We start from the raw sequence: 21,289 nt of genomic DNA on the forward strand, positions 1-21,289 counted from the left end.
CCAGGTATCTTGGATATGCTCTAAGGCATGGCTTTTTTTCTTGTGACAGTATGTGTCGGTACAGCGTACCAGCACCTATCGTCACTGTTTTCTCTTACCTTCTCCTCCTGCTCCTCATCTCCGGCGGTATAGGACATCAAATGACGCCGCATGGCAACGTGACTTCACGATGGAGTTGAAGAGCAGGAGAAGGTAAGAGGCCAGGTACCTGCACCTTTTATATCACAAAAAAGCAATGCTCTAAGGTATCATTCATAGTATTTGTTGTCTAAATTTAGCACAGGTTGAACTTCATGGACAAGTCTTTCTTCAACCTCATCTACTATGTAACGTGAAATATAGGATAATTTGTTGGAGGCATATAAGCTAATGGCCCTAATTCTTAACCTCTGTAGTGTCCCTCTGACCGTTTCGATGGGACCGGCAAGCCTGATCCAAAGAGAGGTGGAGCTCCATCTAGTTCTGTTTCTTGGATCCAGGGACTATCCATGTCATGTGATCACTCCAGGAGTGATCACATGACATGGAAATGTTGACAATACGTCAGCGCTGAAAAGGTGAAATTAGTGTCTTGTGATCGAAAATCTGATTTTATCAAAAGATGAACCACAATGCAATGCTACCTAAAAACTACTGTATTCTGAGAGTTTAATTGAGGTAACTTCCTGTTTCATAAATAAACAAAGAGCCATCTTCGAGAGGTGTAGTAGTTTTTCAATCCATTTCTGAAGCTCTGAAATATAAGTTTATTAATGGAGCATACAAAAGCTGTAAGAAATCCATATAAAAAAGTCGATAGGAACCTTAAAGCGACATGCTCAATGAGTGCTCATTTGCATCCCTCCCTGCAGCTTAACCACTGTATGACGTGATAATGGGATGGAGCAAGTTTAAGACGTGTGAGATATGTAAATACTCTTATATAAGGTATTCTATCCTTGTTGTACTTTGTAGGATGGACTTTTTTATCACTATTTTTACCCACCACAACCTAATGTCATGTGGGAGGCTTATTTTAATTTTTGTCTTCAGCAAGTGAAATGCATGCTCGATCGGGTTGAGATCAGGTGATTGACTCGGCCATTGCAGAATATTCCACTTCTTCGCCTTAAAAAAACTCCTGGGTTGCTTTCGCAGTATGTTTTGGCTCATTGTCCATCTGTAAAGTGAAGCGTCTTCCAATCAACTTCGCTGAATTTGGTTGAATCTGAGCAGACAATATATCCCTATACACTTCAGAATTCATCCGGCTGCTTCTGTCTTCTGTCACATCATTAATAAACACTAGTGACCCAGTGCCATTTTAAGCCATGCATGCCCATGCCATCACACTGCCTCCACCGTGTTTTACAGATGATGTGGTATGCTTCGAATCATGAGCTGTTCCAAGCCTTCTCCATAATTTTTTCTTCCCATCATTCTGGTACAGGTTGATCTTAGTTTGATCTGTCCAAAGAATGCTGTTCCAGAACTGGGCTGGCTTTTTTAGATATTGTTTGGCAAAGTCTAATCTGGCCTTTCTATTCTTGAGACTTATGAATGGTTTGCACCTAGTGGTGAACCCTCTGTATTTGCTCTTGTGAAGTCTTCTCTTTATGGTAGACTTGGATAATGATATGTCTACCTCCTGGAGAGTGTTCTTCACTTGCTGGATGTTGTGAAGGGGTTTTTCTTTACCATGGAAAGGATCCTACGATCATCCACCACTGTTGTCTTCCGTGGACGTCCAGGCCTTTTTGTGTTGCAGAGCTCACCAGTTCTTTTTTTCTCAGAATGTACCAAACTGTTGATTTGGCCACTCCTAATGTTCCTGCTATCTCTCTGATGGATATTTTTTTTGCAGCCTAAGGATGCCCTGTTTCACTTGCATTGGGAGCTCCTTTGAACGCATGTTGTGGGATCACAGCAACAGCTTCCAAATGCGAATGCCACACCTGGAATCAACTCCAGACCTTTTACCTGCTTAATTGATGATGAAATAACGAAGGAATAGCCCACACCTGTCCATGAAACAGCTTTTGAGTCAATTGTCCAATTACTTTTGGTCCCTTGGAAAAGAGGGGGCTACATATTAAAGAGATGTAATTCCTAAACCCTTCCTCCAATTTGGATGTGAATATGATCAAATTAAAGCGGATAGACTACACTTTAAGCCCATATTCATTATTTAACTGTAACTTGAATTTATTTTGGTACACAGCCGAAATAACAAAACTTGTATCAGTGTCCAAATATTTCCGGACCTAACACACACATTTTTATATATATATATATATATATATATATATATATATATATATATATACAGTGGTTGACAAATCACCTAAAAATCTACTCGCCACACAAAAAAATCTACTCGCCACCTAGTACCAAATGTGTGCTGCTTGGGCCAATATTTACTCGCCCGGGGGTTAAATCCACTCGCCCGGGGCGAGCAAATGTATAGGTTTGTCGAACACTGTATATATATATATATATATATATATATATATATATATATATATATATATATCAACTGTATATTCATATTAATTTGCATGTCTTAGACATATATATATATATATATATATATAGTCAGATAAGGCAGTTGGCACTCCAATAGGTGCTGGTAAGCCACAGGTGCACGTCCCATATAGAGAATGTAGTTATACGTTACCGTTCCAAGGATTGGTAAACAAGAGACAGCACTCAGTGTTGAAAATCAAAGTGTATTAGTGAAAGCAAAAATACATCCAGAAACCCAACGTTTCGGTCCTACAGAATGGGACCTTCCTCAGGGGGATACAAAGGGAGAATGACACAGTTCACCACATATTTATACATCAAACACTGAAAGTCAATTAACCAATCACCATCACCCAATTAAATTAACACAAGAAACCTGCAGCTCTGATGTCATGTGTTGATTAAGCTTACATAAGATACCTCCATACTGCTAATCACCCAGCTGTGTATTCATCCATTGTCATGGTTATCAATGGGTGTGAGCTCTGATTGATATGGCAGGGGCAATAGGGAGAGGATATCTAAAGAATTAAGGCAGGTTGTGCCATACATAAGTGAAACATAATAAAACCAGGGACATATATATCAAACACTGAAAGTCAATTAACCAATCACCATCACTCAATTAAAATAACACAAGAAACCTGCAGCTCTGATGTCATGTGTTGATTAAGCTTACATAAGATACCTCCATACTGCTAATCACCCAGCTGTGTATTGCATCCATTGTCATGGTTACCAATGGGTCTGGGCTCTGATTGATATGTCAGGGGCAGCAGGGAGAGGGTTTTTAAAGAAGTAAAGCAGGTAGTGCCATACATAAGTGAAACATAATAAAACCAGGGACATATAGGTGTGGGGGAGTGTGGGGGAGTGGTGGGGATCATGATGGAATGTACTGACATAACTAGAGGGCAGAGCCAGACTATGTCATATGAACCATAAGTGCATATGGGAATACCACAATACGTAGAACTTGCATGTAAACAAATGATGAATAAATATGCATAGACTTCTAACCAAAGGAGAGCAACAGAGGATATTATACCATGAAGCACATCAGTGAAATTAATGTGATTGTCCACACACGCACATGTCCATAGGTATCATCAGGATCTGACCTAAAGAAAACAACTTAGCTTAAAATCCTCGTTAAGCCCTTTTGGGGTCATTGTACTTAAATCAAAGATAGCTTTAGATTCCAGCTGTAATAGTAGTTTATTCCTGTCGCCACCCCTGGTAGGGGCACGAGCCTGTATAATGGGCATGCATCTTAGAGTTGCTAAACTGTGTCTGTGTTTCCTGAAGTGTCGTGCCACCGGTTGGTGTTTCAAATCATCGTCATCTTCAGCACCCAGAAGTGCCTTCCTGATTGCACATCGATGAATACTGATACGTTCCTTTAACATTCTCATCGTCTTTCCGACGTAGTAGAGCCCACATGGGCACTTGATGAAGTACACTACATATTTAGACTCACAGTTTAAATATTGTTTAATTTTTGTAGATTTGCCAGTCTGAGGGTGAGCAAAAGTACTTCCTGTTTGCATAAACTGGCAGTTGGTACAGCCGTGGCATCTGTATGACCCCGGTTTTCTCGCCAGCCAGGTCTTTGCTGGCATGTATTTGTCAACGGGATCAGAATGTGTAAGCAGATCTCCCAGATTTCTGCCTCTTTTATAACAAAAAAGGGGTGGAGCATTAAAGTCTTTCCCAATCCTGCGATCATTAGCCAATATATGCCAATGTTGTTGTATAGACCTTTTGATATGTCCAGATGCAGTACTGTAAGTGCTGACCACCTTACAGCGATCAGAATCAGTGGTCCTCATTGTTGGTGACAGCAGCTCCTCCCTCTTTGGGATCCTGGCTTTGATGAGTGCCTTATTGACTTCTTTGGGATCATATCCCCTCTCTAGAAAGCGATCAGATCAGCAATCAGAGCTCAGACCCATTGGTAACCATGACAATGGATGCAATACACAGCTGGGTGATTAGCAGTATGGAGGTATCTTATGTAAGCTTAATCAACACATGACATCAGAGCTGCAGGTTTCTTGTGTTATTTTAATTGAGTGATGGTGATTGGTTAATTGACTTTCAGTGTTTGATATATATGTCCCTGGTTTTATTATGTTTCACTTATGTATGGCACAACCTGCCTTAATTCTTTAGATATCCTCTCCCTATTGCCCCTGCCATATCAATCAGAGCTCACACCCATTGATAAACATGACAATGGATGAATACACAGCTGGGTGATTAGCAGTATGGAGGTATCTTATGTAAGCTTAATCAACACATGACATCAGAGCTGCAGGTTTCTTGTGTTAATTTAATTGGGTGATGGCGATTGGATAATTGACTTTCAGTGTTTGATGTATAAATATGTGGTGAACTGTGTCATTCTCCCTTTGTATCCCCCTGAGGAAGGTCCCATTCTGTAGGACCGAAACGTTGGGTTTCTGGATGTATTTTTGCTTTCACTAATACACTTTGATTTTCAACACTGAGTGCTGTCTCTTGTTTACCAATCCTTGGAACGGTAACGTATAACTACATTCTCTATATGGGACGTGCACCTGTGGCTTACCAGCACCTATTGGAGTGCCAACTGCCTTATCTGACTATTACTTTCTTATGAGTTGAGCACCCAGGACTATTATTTTTGCTCCTCTACAGCATATTGAGTAGAGCATTTTTGGATATTTTTTCCATTACATATCACACTCTTCCTATTGCTTTGGGGATTTACACATTGGATCATGGAGGAATTTGATGATACTGCAGGACTCTTCTCCTCTATCTCTGACACGCTTACCTATAGCGAGGCAGAAATAGCATCCATCAGATATACTGAAAAATTTGATGAGGTACTCGGACCTGAAAAACCATCAGAAATTTATAATGATCTGGTGAAGTTAAAGAAGAGGGAAGTTGACTATTACCTGCATGGGGTGACACTCTCTCACTACCATCGAGAGGGGTTGTTACCCAGAGGGTTCAGGATTAAGAACCAACCAACCATAGGTAGAAACGATCCCGAATTCTGCAGAAAATGGATTGGGATACTCAATAAGTGCTCATTTGACCTTACCATACTGGTAATCGAACAGTCCAGTAAGGAACTGGGGAAAATTAAAAAAGAGATCGACACTATCTATTCCAAACATAGTGATACCCTCAGTGCTGATACTAACACTAACTGGACTGACAAACTGCAGACCACCATAGATGCGTACCGTGAGGGGCTGGTCAAATACAAGCGGGACAAGCTGAAACAGGTTAAGATGGACTACAAAGATCGACGTGTTTATAAGTGGCTTCTGGGGATTGGAGATAGCACACAGAGCTCCACCAGGGGCAGACGCCACTATACACATACCAGGAAGGCAGCAGTATCTGGTGCAGCATACAATACAAGTGATACAGACTTTTCTGATTCACAAGAAGGCACGTCTGCGGATCCTTTTTTAGGAATAGGTACGACAGGACAAAAAAAAACCCCCTTACCCGAATCCGATACAGGCGGCAGACCAGGAGAGGTGGGTGGAAACCACCGATACCCACTACGGGACTCCAGAAAGGAGAGAGGAGAGAGGGGGGAGAGAGGAAGATGGAGAAGACGGTAGTCTACAACATCTCCGGTCATGCATTGACTACAACAGAAATTGATGTCCTCCAGAAAGGGTTATCGTATGTACCTACACACAAACAGGATCCGTTCCTATGGGAGGTTGATCTTTTCAAGCTCAATAGACAATTGCGTCTAAAAGATTTTTATAGCAAACCTACAGGGGATATATCAACAAGCACCCTCAGGGACCCAATTACTGGGGGCCGTTTCAAGACTAGGAGTTCATTCGATCCTGTGGTCGTGAACCATAACATCACCACATTTATGAGTCTTGTGGAGAGAGATACTAGACAACGTATCAGCCAATATAGAACTAGTTTCCGTAACATGACCAGGGAAGAACATGAAGCACTGAAGTCACTACGGGCGAATACAAATATCATCATACGCGCAGCAGACAAGGGTGGCGGAATTGTAGTCATGGCATACTCTGACTACAAAAAGGAAATCTCCAACCAGCTTGGAGACGATACTAACTACAAGCGTCTGAAATCAGACCCAACAATGCCGTTCAAGAAGGAGATTGACTATCATACAGCTAGGACTCAATAATTCGTGGATTGCGGAGGAAACAGCCAAGTTCCTAATGCAAACATACCCCATTACACCGGTCATTTATATCCTCCCTAAAATACACAAATCTCTGACCAAGCCTCCGGGGAGACCTATCATCTCGGCACGGGGGTCCTTGTGTCATCCATTATCACAGTTCTTGGATTTCTACCTTCAACCCATGGTGATGCGGATGGCCTCATTTGTCAAAGATACAACTGACTTCATCCACAAATTGGAAGGCATTTCGCCGGTTACTGCAGATACTATACTGGTAACCATGGACGTGGGCAGTCTATATACTAACATCCCACACCAGGAGGGCATTGAAGCGATCTGTGACCACTTCAGTAAGTTTGCAGAGCACAAGGGGCCGCCTCCAGAATACTTGTTATTGCTGCTGGAGGTGATACTTCATAAGAACTACTTCAGGTTTGAGAAAACCTTTTATCTGCAACTAACAGGCACCGCTATGGGGTCAAACATGGCACCGGCGTATGCCAACCTGTTCATGGATACCTACGAGAACACCCATTTGCTTACCGATGCCCCATTTGCGGACCGTATATCTAACTACTATCGCTACATTGATGATGTGTTCCTGGTCTGGCGAGGACTGGAAACAGAGCTTCTATCATTTACTGAGTATCTAAACAAAATTCCATGTACAATTAGGTTCACAGCTAGCTACAGTACCATTGAAGTTCCTTTTCTTGATACCATTGTTTATAAGGACAATGGAAAACTCTGCACACGTCTATTCCAGAAGCCCACAGATAGGAACACATTATTACATGCAACCAGCCATCATCCACCACCATTAAAAGCAGGTCTCCCTTTCTCACAACTACTACGTGTCCGGAGAATTGTGAGTGACCCCAAACTAGTGGAGTGTGCACTTCTGGAGATGGCCTCTCGCTTTCTAGAGAGGGGATATGATCCCAAAGAAGTCAATAAGGCACTCATCAAAGCCAGGATGCCAAAGAGGGAGGAGCTGCTGTCACCAACAATGAGGACCACTGATTCTGATCGCTGTAAGGTGGTCAGCACTTACAGTACTGCATCTGGACATATCAAAAGGTCTATACAACAACATTGGCATATATTGGCTAATGATCGCAGGATTGGGAAAGACTTTAATGCTCCACCCCTTTTTTGTTATAAAAGAGGCAGAAATCTGGGAGATCTGCTTACACATTCTGATCCCGTTGACAAATACATGCCAGCAAAGACCTGGCTGGCGAGAAAACCGGGGTCATACAGATGCCACGGCTGTACCAACTGCCAGTTTATGCAAACAGGAAGTACTTTTGCTCACCCTCAGACTGGCAAATCTACAAAAATTAAACAATATTTAAACTGTGAGTCTAAATATGTAGTGTACTTCATCAAGTGCCCATGTGGGCTCTACTACGTCGGAAAGACGATGAGAATGTTAAAGGAACGTATCAGTATTCATCGATGTGCAATCAGGAAGGCACTTCTGGGTGCTGAAGATGACGATGATTTGAAACACCAACCGGTGGCACGACACTTCAGGAAACACAGACACAGTTTAGCAACTCTAAGATGCATGCCCATTATACAGGCTCGTGCCCCTACCAGGGGTGGCGACAGGAATAAACTACTATTACAGCTGGAATCTAAAGCTATCTTTGATTTAAGTACAATGACCCCAAAAGGGCTTAACGAGGATTTTAAGCTAAGTTGTTTTCTTTAGGTCAGATCCTGATGATACCTATGGACATGTGCGTGTGTGGACAATCACATTAATTTCACTGATGTGCTTCATGGTATAATATCCTCTGTTGCTCTCCTTTGGTTAGAAGTCTATGCATATTTATTCATCATTTGTTTACATGCAAGTTCTACGTATTGTGGTATTCCCATATGCACTTATGGTTCATATGACATAGTCTGGCTCTGCCCTCTAGTTATGTCAGTACATTCCATCATGATCCCCACCACTCCCCCACACTCCCCCACACCTATATGTCCCTGGTTTTATTATGTTTCACTTATGTATGGCACTACCTGCTTTACTTCTTTAAAAACCCTCTCCCTGCTGCCCCTGACATATCAATCAGAGCTCACACCCATTGATAACCATGACAATGGATGAATACACAGCTGGGTGATTAGCAGTATGGAGGTATCTTATGTAAGCTTAATCAACACATGACATCAGAGCTGCAGGTTTCTTGTGTTATTTTAATTGAGTGATGGTGATTGGTTAATTGACTTTCAGTGTTTGATATATATGTCCCTGGTTTTATTATGTTTCACTTATGTATGGCACAACCTGCCTTAATTCTTTAGATATCCTCTCCCTATTGCCCCTGCCATATCAATCAGAGCTCACACCCATTGATAACCATGACAATGGATGAATACACAGCTGGGTGATTAGCAGTATGGAGGTATCTTATGTAAGCTTAATCAACACATGACATCAGAGCTGCAGGTTTCTTGTGGTAATTTAATTGGGTGATGGTGATTGGTTAATTGACTTTCAGTGTTTGATGTATAAATATGTGGTGAACTGTGTCATTCTCCCTTTGTATCCCCCTGAGGAAGGTCCCATTCTGTAGGACCGAAACGTTGGGTTTCTGGATGTATTTTTGCTTTCACTAATACACTTTGATTTTCAACACTGAGTGCTGTCTCTTGTTTACCAATCCTTGGAACGGTAACGTATAACTATATATATATATATATATATATATATAACTATATATATATATATATATATATATATATATATATACACACACACACACACACACACACATCCATATAAAATAAATATCAGCGCTAAAAGAAAATAGACAATTTAAAACAATAAAATAGAACATTTTTTTTGTAAAAAGATTTGGATTGATGGCCCAGTAAATTGCTGGGCTCTGCACTGCTTCTGAGCTGCCCCATGGTGTAATACAAATTATTACAATGACTGAGTTTGAAAAAACCTTAAAAATGCACACTCGCAAACGTGTGTAAAAATCGCAGTTGGGAAAAACCTGACCACAGGTGGGGTGTGCTGCTGAGCTTGAATCCCAGAGTCCAGAAAGAAGGTAAGATGGCACTCCTCACTCCCAAAGTCCCAGGTCTAAATGTCCTCCATCATGCTCCGATGGAAAGGAGTCAGCGCTGAGGTGCAGGGGAACTCCGGTGACAGCGTAGTGGAAAGCCTCATTCTGCATCTGATTCTCAAAGGCAAAACCGGCGAACAGGCACACCAATAGCCAGCACAAAACCCTATTGCAATCCGCGTTTGGGGGGCGGGGCTAGATATAGCACGTCAAATGACGTAGCTGATGGAACCTCCAATAGAACAAGCCCTACGCGTTTCGCTGTATTCACTTGCAACTTCCTCAGGCACATAAGGCCATCATATAAGGATCCTATGATCATCCACCACTGTTGTCTTCCGTGGACGTCCAGGCCTTTTTGTGCTGCAGAGCTCACCAGTGCGTTTTTTCCCCAGAATGTACCAAACTGTTGATTTGGCGACTCCCTAGGAGAGGGAGTGGCTCAGTGAGTAAACAACACTGACTGGCACTGAGAGTTTGAAGCAAGGGAGCCTGGTTCAATTCCCGGTGTCGGCTCCTTGTGACCTTGGGCAAGTCCCATTATCTCCCTGTGCCTCAGGCACCAAAAACATAGATTGTAAGCTCTATGGGCCAGGGACCTGTGCCTGCAAAATGTCTCTGTAAAGTGCTACATAAAACTAGCAGCGCTATACAAGAACATGCTATTATTATTATATGCCTCTGAGGAAGTTGCAAGTGAATGCGACGAAACACGTAGGGCTTTTTTCAAACTCACACACAAATACATTGTATTACATTATGGGGCATGCGCTTCCGGATTTTGTTTTCTATATGCATATATACACACACACACACAATAAATGTTAAGTGGTGAGTTAACGCATAGGTAACAATTCTTTAATTCTCATTCCCTTAAATGACACTATTCAATATGTAGGAGGTAATGCACAATTAATAGTTAAATAACTGGAAGCTAATGCATCAAGAATTTATTAGCTAAAAAGGCATAAGGACAGACATCCTAATAGCACTCTGACATGTTTCACGCACAGGGCGCTTTATCAAAGAGTAGACTGGAAACGCTATGCCTTTCCTGCCTTATTGTTCACGCCCCGCTCCAGCTGCTTTGGTGACGGCAACCTAACCCTTAAAGGATTTCGGTGGTTCCTGAGCTGAGGAGGACGTGCTTATGGACCGTGACGACATCACGCAGGGTGCCATGGAGTCAGCGTGATCGCCTGACCAACACCCGGTGAATCCAGGATCTCCGCAGGGGAACCGCCACCAAATGTGAAGGATTGGGGCTCCAGTTTGACTGGGTCTCACCGGTCTGAAGTTGCGTGAGTAAAGCAACCATTGCTTGCTGTATACGAGCGGTTATTGAGTTTAACCGTATACTGTCATTTCGTTTGAGACATTGGAAAACGCACTTACAAAACACGCACTTACAAAACACGCACTTGCAGACATTCATTACAGACCCTTCAAGTACTGGACATACGTCTTTACACTACAGCAGCGTTTCCCAAACTTTTTCTTCCGTGGCCCGGTTATTTTTATACTTCGCCTTCGTGACCCACTAAAAATGTTATCACCTATACTGGCCTATAGGTAAAATTAAACAGATATGAATGTCCATACAGTTTTCATATATTATAATAAAAAAGCATTTACTCTTACAAAAATGCAAGCAGTAACTTACAAGTAGAGAATATGAAGTCCAGTAAATGAAAAGATCACAGCTCCGTTTGCGTAACCAGTTGTACAAGGGTCTAGACTCGTTTCTTGGGATAGCGAGCATCCGTCCCACGCGCTTAGACACACTGACACCACAACGCAACTGCGTGACTTCTGGGTGTTGCGTTTTCTCGCAATACCCAGATCATACAGTCTCCCACATCACCGCACCTCAGAATGTTTCCCAATGAAACTGTTTGTATGTACTACTAGCTTCAACTGGCAACCAGAACGCAAGTCGCGTGTCTCTCCCGCCGCCGAGCAGCCTCACTATTGGTTGGGCTACTTTGCCGCAAATGAGACTCCGAAATGGCGCTGAGGCGCGGACACTGACGGAGCGTGTCGTTCGTCTCGCTTAATTGAATTATTTATTCAATAGTCCCGATTCAACGTTATTTACTCGTATTTAAGAGTTTCGTGAAAAAACGAAAACCCAAGAACGAAACACCTAGGTTTTCGAGAGTTTTTTTAGGCGACCCGGCATTTTGCTTTCGTGGCCCGGTGCCGGGTCGCGACCCACCATCTGGGAAACGCTGCACTACAGCATTTGATTCCAGCGTGACACCACTATTACTGTTTTTAGAGCTCCGGATATTTTGGTCTTTCTTTAGATCAATTTTCTTCTAGTTATACAAATCCTTACGGCAATACCAGTGTACCTGACAAGCTGGATTTCCATAAGGTGTTCCAACCTGATTTTTACAGATTCATGAAGTAATTATATGTCCCCTATAATCTTCATTGCACAGTACAAGTTGTCACTAGATACTATTTATTCAAAATAAATTATATACAGCAACATTTATTGTATTACTATCCCCGAAGAGCTGTTTGCCCATGCAGTCTAGACAATGCACTACAGTGGTTTATTTTATTAATGATTCATGTACCAAACTTCTTCAAAGTCTTCAACATACTACTGAAATGTACTCAATTTAAAGGGAGAACATGGACATCTGAAACGGTTTTCTCATTTAAAAACTGTAACAAAACCATTAATTACTTACTTACTTCACCTGTGTTAAAACAGAATGTACATGTTTCATTTGTTGCATAGTTTATATTGGTTATGATTACTGTTTATGACAAATACTTGATTGAGCAATGATTACAAAAATATGAATTAAATACTTGGAAACTCCCATGTGACACTGCCCCATTATGTTTAAATATTTACTTATTGCCTAAATAGTTACTTATGAAAGCCTATTATAAGTTTGGAAAGCTTAAACTTTAAGTACAGTTATACAGTTATCCTTCACAAGTTTCAGGACCATGTCATACTGTAACTCTGAATTACTCCTTTTTCCAACTCAACCTACATCAGAAGTAACATAGTTGGGTTGGATGGAGATTAGAGCCAAAACGAAGGACGGCAGCACTCAGGGATGTTAGCCTGAGTACCGGTTGGATTCCGTGACGTCATTTGTGATGACATTGTGGGAGGTGTGGCCTAGACGCGATGAAAGATACACACATCTAGTGAGTGGAGGAGAAGCAAGAGACACCAGCAGACCCACACCTGACCTCCAAGTGACTCAGCACAGACTACTGCGGGACCTGCAGTTGTGATATTTCATGCTTAAAAGACTAGGGGAAGCCATGAGTTTGACTCCTTCTGTCTGTTTTCGATGTATTATATGTTTTACATTTATTTGTATCAGTATTACACTATATACGCTTTCTTTCCTTATCTCTGCATATATGGAGAACATTTCCATATTATTTGAGGATTTCCAAAAGCCATACAACAAATCTCTGAAAGCTGTAATTAAACACAGATTAAAGTAACATCAACAGGAATATACCTTCTATCAGCTGCAAATATACCTTTAATGAATGATTTCACATACTTGAAATCCTAGAGAGCAGGTGTTTTATATATACATCGTCAGACCATTTTATGTAATTATATTTTCAATTGGATCTTTTCCTGTTATCTTTCATTTCATACTATGGATATCAAGCTCTGAGAATCTGCGCCAGGGAGAACTATTTTTCGAGCATGTACTCTGTGGATTTTGATAATCTGTGAGTTTTGTGGGCAGCAAAAATTGTCACTTGAAATGATAATTTAACATAAACTGGAGACTTTTCTAAGTGACATTTATGAGATTAAAGGATTATCATTCAGTGTATTTGACACAATCAATCAATCAATCAATCAATATAACTCTAAGGATGTCTGCACATCCCTCTGTGATAGGCTAGGGTTGCCACATTTCATTTTTATAATATGGGACACTGAAATCCAATATTAAAGTGTGACATCATAATTAGTCACAAATGATTTGCAAATGCGTCAAGCTGAATGGTATCTCCTGTTTGACCGCTATATTCTTTGGTTTTTATCATCTCCGCACTTGGCAGGACGGGGAAAGACGCACCCTGAACTAACAAGTAGCAGTGGGATAAAATGTGATGCCTATAGGGGTGGGTGTCATGGTATTATGAGAACCAGGCAGTGTCCTAACATTATTATTTTAATAATTTAGCAAAATGACATGTATCAGAAAAGGTAACTATTACACTTATACCTAGAAACCTATTACATTTTTATGACTGATTTAATTACAGTCATTTTAAGTTCGGACATTTCATAATGTTATGCATTTGGGATGCAAGAATAAAAAGGCGACTTACAAATTAAATGGAGATATATTGGGGGAATCCTTGATGGAGGAGGATTTAGGAGTGCTTGTAGACAGCAGGCTTAGCAATAGTGCCCAATGTCATGCAGTAGCTGCAAAGGCAAACAAGATCTTATCTTGCATCAAACGGGCAATGGATGGAAGGGAAGTAAACATAATTATGCCCCTTTACAAAGCATTAGTATGACCACACCTTGAATATGGAGTACAATTTTGGGCACCAATCCTAAGAAAAGACATTATGGAACTAGAGAGAGTGCAGATAAGAGCCACCAAATTAATAAAGGGGATGGACATTCTAACTTATGAGGAGAGGCTAGCTAAATTAGATTTATTTACATTAGAAAAGAGGCGTCTAAGAGGGCATATGATAACTATATACAAATATATTCAGGGACAATACAAGGAGCTTTCAAAAGAACTATTCATCCCACGGGCAGTACAAAGGACTCGGGGCCATCCCTTAAGGTTGGAGGAAAGGAAATTTCACCAGCAACAAAGGAAAGGGTTCTTTACAGTAAGGGCAGTTAAAATGTGGAATTCATTACCCACGGAGACTGTGATGGCAGATACAATAGATTTGTTAAAAAAAAAGGTTGGACATCTTTTTAGATGGGAAAGGTATACAGGGATATACCAAATAAGTATACATTGGAAGGATGTTGATCCAGGGATTAATCCGATTGCCAATTCTTGGAGTCAGGAAGGAATTAATTTTTCCCCTTAATGGGGTTTTTTGTTTGCCTTCCTCTGGATCAATAAGTAAGTATAGATATAGGATAAGGTATCTGTTGTCTAAATTTAGCATAGGTTGAACTGATGGACGTACATCTTTTTTCAACCTCATCTACTATGTAACTATGTAACTATATCACGGCACTAAAATACCTTCACAGGCCTTACATTTCCTACAAGGAGCTTCTAAATTCTCACTATTTTCCCTCAAATGTGGATTCATTAGTGACAGCTATATTTGCAGAAAATGTGCTACAAAAACACCATCATTCTAATGTTCTTCAAAATGGAATCTACTTTTTTTTATTGTCCCGTGCTTATACAGTAAACATTACATGTTAACAGTTCTATAGACGAGTCTTCTTATGATGCTCCCCAGTTTAACCTTTTACAGATCTGTATACAATTAAATGTTCTCCAATTTGAGACATGTTTCCTATACATCACCTCTGCACAACCTACATGGCATTTTTTTTAAACTCACCAACTTTGATGCATTTTTACATTTGTCTAATATGTTGGACCAAATGGTCTGGGAGGTATGAACCAGCATGCACTGCGCACCAAAAAACAGTGCAGTGCGTTAGAACACACGTTCTCTGTGTGGATACACAGATCCCCCAATAGAGTCAAAGCCATTATTTTCTTATGGAGCAAGGATCCACAATTTACATGCTATATCATAGAAAAGGAAAATGAGAAAAACCTGTACAGAGTTTACAAAGTTTAACTGAATTGTGACAATAACAGTATTTTTTTTTTACACATAGGATAACAGAGAATTGTACCTTTAACAAACCAACAAACCTTCTTATATGTAGTTGGACATCAATTTCGAGCACTTGCATGTCTCTTATTCAGATGTACGGTATAACTCTATGTGTTACTACCCATAACAATGTTTCTTTTTATTCCATACAATAATACGATTTTAATACACCTGTAACAAGTTGAAAAATGTGAGTTCCTACACCACTCTTTGTTTAAACTAAAACCTTTATTCATCGGGCTATGAATCTGGTTTAACTCCAGATCAAATACCATACCTGAGAACATATAACTCCAGAAGTGCTGCACTCTGGAGAATACTTACAGTCTGAAGGAATAGCAACATCATTGGTAATAAGCAGTGCCATTGAACTGATCACGTTATAATTAAATAACAGACCAATGAAATGTATACGTTATTTATGATTTTTCAACCAATCACCACTACGGTCAGTACATAAAAAGATAAAACATCAAGGTTAGCATTTATCTGCCAGATTAACGTTTCAAGACAGCTACCTCTTCCCATAAGAAGAAAATCAAGTCAAAACCTTGCCTGATACCACATGCCATAAGCCAAGTTTCACAAGTGACCATGTGTGCTAACCCATTCACCAGGTCCCTTATTGGCAAAATAACAAGGTTCAATCCAAAAATACAACAGATGTACTTGGGTATCTCGGAAAAGTTTAAATAACGTGTGTTCATTAGCATTGGATGAGATTGAATGAAATTGGTATGCCCGATAGAAGCTATGTTTATATAGGTAAATGACAGGACATGACATTGGGAGCAGCAGACTATAATCATAACATAAAGAATGCATTGAATGAACCTTGATATTTCCCAAGCCAATATTCCACCAAATCAAGAGAAAGAATGTATTGTACCAAATCAAGAGAAATAGAGGAATAATTATATACCCAGACTCCGTGATTGTTGTTAATCATTGAGCCCCACAAACCTCAAAACAGAAGCAACACAGAGGATTACCATTTTGCAATCAAAGTAGCAATTGCAATGTCCCTTTTGGTTAGTTTTGTATAGAGAAAGAAGACATTGCAATACAGCAACAGAGAATTTTGTCTCTCCTACCTAGATCAGTGACTACCGCCTTGGAAAACTTCCTGCCCTTGATCTTCACTGCAAATAACATTTTAATACAAGATGTCAAAATCTAATAATCAGAATGACGCGGAAACAAATTGTGTAATGTTGTGAACAACAAACATACTGTACCCTTTTCTATAAATTTATTCATTGATTGTTCGTCATCAGAAGAAGTGGAAGAGGCACAACCTATACAAGTGAAGACAAGATTTATTGCAGAAATACAACTGTCAAATCAAATCATGCTCAAAATGAAATCTGTATACGATACCACTGATGTATTAGAAAAGCAAGGTTAATAATTGTTGTTAATAAATACATTAAAGTAAATGCATACAGTATGCAGTCTGTCACTTAATGTCAGGTTCCCTTCTAAAATATAGAATCAGTTGTAATAAAGTATCAACATTATTTCTCTCTTTCAATGCAAGTTAAGATATATATTTTTTGCCAATCCAAAATCAAACGCATGTCAAATATTTCGATTTCCTAAAATAATACTTTATGCTACCCATGCTCATACACTACCTGCTAAAGCAATGACGCAACTTACTCCTTCCAACAAAAACATTTCAATTTTCCTTTCCGTTGAGATAACACGCTGTATTATGAAGTTAGCATTGAAGAGTAAGTGAAGTAATATAGTATTTAAGACTTAACCAAAGTAGCCACTATTAAAGATTTTCATACACATGCTCTGTAATTTGGCCTTCCAACAGTCAATGATATTTCCCGTTCAGAAGTGTTAAGCAATTGCTCAACACACTATTAAAATACCAGAGAATGTGTTGGTGATTTAACACTGAAACCCAACTAACCTTACTGCTGGGCCATTGCAGCTTTATGGCTCAGTAAAGGCTGACAGACAAGTCTTTTGAGTGGCACATACCTTCCAGAGCACAACCAGAGCCACAATCTAAAGCCCCCATCTGTTGCTGCTCAGGCACAACTGTATAACGCTAACTTCCAATATTAGGAATACTGCCATTTGGCTCATCTCCCCCTCTGTGTAAATATCTCCATTGGTCCCACTATCCTTTACCATTCTTGATTCATGTGTAGTTTCTCTAATGCTGTACAGATGTAGCTATGCTTACTGTCACCGGAGCCGCAGCTGAAGATAGTGGTGCCGCGGTCGCACTGCGGGGAGTCCATGCTTCTGGATCGGACCCACCACAGCAATAGTCCTCCAGCGCCTGGGGCAGTCGTGGTCCCGCGGCTTGCCACGGTGCCTAAAACAGTAAGTCTTGCTACATCTGTATCTCTATAACGCCCCTAGTGTTCTGCCTGAAATCTATGCTTCTCTTATTCTTTATTAACTTCCTCCTTCCTTTCCGAGCGCTTTTAGAGATCTGTGCCTTACATCCACTGGCCCGATCCCCAAACATTCACACATTAAGGGACATCCTAAACCAGAGACCAATATCTGACTTTGTGACATCTCCTTCTTCTTGCTCCTCCAACTACTACTGTACATCTGTCACACGATGCTATGAAAAGACATCCACTTTAGCGCACAGTCCTGTTTTTCCCATTACGTTGGGCTTTATCAGTATTAGAGATATGCAAAAGGGTCACTGAAGTTGAAATGTTTTTCCGCTCTATCCTCTACCTCCACCCCCCTCCCCCCCAAAAAAATCACAAAAACATCAACCGAGCATTAAAAGTCAACGAGCAGGTCATTTGACCTCACATATACTGCAATTTTGTAAAAAAAAAAAATATACTGCAATTTTGTAAAAAAAATCAGGCAAAAGATTGGATAAAAGTTTTCAGCAATGCGAAAATGTGAAATTTGAGAGAAATTTGCAAACAAAGTGTGAACCACATACTGATATATATATGTATATATATATATATATATATATGTATATATATATATATATATATATATATATATATATATATATATATATGAATGAGAGATGGCAGTTGGCACATTACTATCCAGGCAAAAAACAGATGCTTATACCATATGAATAGAACATGCTGGACCCCAATCTGGTATGTGTATATATATATATATATATATAGTGGTTGACAAATCACCAAAACATCTACTCGCCACACAAAAAAATCTACTCACCACCTAGTACCAAACGTGTGCTGCTTGGGCCAATATTTACTCGCCCGGGGGTTAAATCCACTCGCCCGGGGCGAGCAAATGTACTTCTGCGGCCGAGTTTATTCGAGCATTTGCCCGTTCTCGGCCGCAGCAGTAACCTGGCGCGCGCCGGAGGGTGCCGGGCGCGCGCCGAAGCAGCGGAAGAGCGCCCTCCGATCGGGGCGCTCTCCCTCCCGCTGCCGGGTCCGCCGGGTCCCCTGGAACCCCCTGCCGCCGCCCGCACATCGCGGGACAACGCGTGACCGCGCATCACGCTGAGGGAGTGCGGCTAGCACGCCGGGGCATCCCCCGGCTTGCGGTGCTAGCCGTGCTCGAATCAAACGTGTCGGTAGTGTATAGGTTTGTCGAACACTGTATATATATATGCAAATACAACTGTATGCTCATCTGCATGTCTTAGGCAGGTCTGCAACCCCGCCTTTCCCCATTATCACCCAGCATACAGCACTTCCACTGCAGCAAGGGATTCTGGGAAATGACATGCAAATGAGCACACAGTGTCACTTTTTGCCTCAAAAACCATTTTTAACATGGTTCCCTATAGGCTTAAGCTTGCTGCATGGTCACAGCTTTGAGCACAGCCAGGGTTAAGGTGCATACCCAGAAAACCACCCACAGACAGCTGTTTCGACCTTTATGGGTCTCATCAGTGTGGGGTTGATTTTAACTGGGTATGCAAAGAGGCTATGGGATAGGCTATACCATAATACTGAGTTAAGTTATGGTGAGTAAAAAAAGTGACAAAAACCCTCCACAGGAAAGCAAATATGCAAATACAACTGTATGCTCATCTGCATGTCTTAGGCAGGTCTGCAACCCCGCCTTTCCCCATTATCACCCAGCATAAAGCACTTCCACTGCAGCAAAGGATTCTGGGAAATGACATGCAAATGAGCACACAGTGTCACTTTTTGCCTCAAAAACCATTTTTAACATGGTTCCCTATAGGCTTAAGCTTGCTGCATGGTCACAGCTTTGAGCACAGCCAGGGTTAAGGTGCATACCCAGAAAACCACCCACAAAATCAACCCCACACTGATGAGACCCATAAAGGTCGAAACAGCTGTCTGTGGGTGGTTTTCTGGGTATGCACCTTAACCCTGGCTGTGCTCAAAGCTGTGACCATGCAGCAAGCTTAAGCCTATAGGGAACCATGTTAAAAATGGTTATTGAGGCAAAAAGTGACACTGTGTGCTCATTTGCATGTCATTTCCCAGAATCCCTTGCTGCAGTGGAAGTGCTGTATGCTGGGTGATAATGGGGAAAGGCGGGGTTGCAGACCTGCCTAAGACATGCAGATGAGCATACAGTTGTATTTGCATATATATATATATATATATATATATATACACACACACACATACATACACACACACAAATTATGTATATATTTGGTGTCTTGTATCAAAACAAAATCACGAGCTGTCATGGAAGGTGACGTGCCCAAACCCGTCTTTTTCACAAACCAATTGTCAATTAAACTCCAAAACATAAACCACCTTGTGTCATTCAGTAAAAGTTTAAATAAAGAAATAATGCTAAGTACAGTATGCAGGCTCTATGAAAAAGGAAATAGTGAGTGGCACAATGTATAAATATATACAGTAATACACACTTTTTTTGCAGTTGTAATTGCAGGTACTTCCACATCGAGCATCAAAAGAACCAACTTAGGCTGCGCTTATAGTGCCGGTGACGCGACGTCACGGCAAAACAAATGTATTGCTGCCGTCGCATGCGCTTATAGTAGAAGCGACGTGACGGCTTGGTCGTGATCGCTGGAAGTCAAGTCAATTTGATTTTTACAGCGACCGCAGCGTGACATCAACGTCACAGTCACGTCGCTGTCGCCGGCTCAATAAGCGCAGCCTTAGGGAAGCCTTCTACAATTAGCCGTGGCATGCATGGAAGAGGAGGGTCGTCCTTTACACTACTGAACGTGGTTTTCTGCAAACAAAGCAACATAGGGATAATGTTCACTGAACATAACAAGGGTCACCAGAGTACTGGCTCTTGTAATGTGCTGTGAATGTCATTAGGGCACCCAACTGGTTAAAAACATTCCAGCTGCTAAAAAGTATATTTTTGGTTTCTTCTATTTAATCTAATTTCTGGACTTCCCATTTCAGACCAAGGTCAAATTCTCACTCATAATATACTATTCAAAGAAAAGCCACTTTCTCAATGAATGGTATAGAGAACATTATGACTACCGACTCAGCAAACCTACTAAGTCTAATGTCCTTATGTTTAGTTCCTGCTTCCTTGTTCCAAGTGTTAAACACTTGAGCAATGAGCAGTACTCACTACTACTGTGCACTTTGTTCAGAATTGCAACGTTTTAGGCATATGTAGCATTTTCCTCTCCAAGACACCGTTCATATTTCATTAATACAATGATTTTTTAACAGAAACT

General features: G+C 40.9%; 1 protein-coding gene across 5 annotated transcripts in view; it reads right to left on the bottom strand.

Annotated features, from left to right (window-relative positions):
- Positions 1–21,289, bottom strand: part of STXBP5 (syntaxin binding protein 5) — a 485,695-nt gene that overhangs the window by 28,121 nt on the left and 436,285 nt on the right. For 2 of the 5 annotated variants that reach the window (XM_075596528.1, XM_075596527.1), the window contains exons 20-21: positions 16,878–16,937; positions 16,734–16,781 (exon numbers count right to left, since the gene is read on the bottom strand). The exons of 2 other annotated variants lie outside the window; for them this stretch is intronic. In XM_075596528.1, the coding sequence (XP_075452643.1) occupies positions 16,734–16,781; positions 16,878–16,937 (108 nt within the window). The remainder of the gene's footprint in view (positions 1–16,733; positions 16,782–16,877; positions 16,938–21,289) is intronic. One more of the 5 variants, XM_075596529.1, reaches the window with a different exon arrangement.

Source organism: Ascaphus truei, chromosome 4 (assembly GCF_040206685.1).
Source record: "Ascaphus truei isolate aAscTru1 chromosome 4, aAscTru1.hap1, whole genome shotgun sequence".
Lineage (NCBI taxonomy): Eukaryota > Metazoa > Chordata > Amphibia > Anura > Ascaphidae > Ascaphus > Ascaphus truei.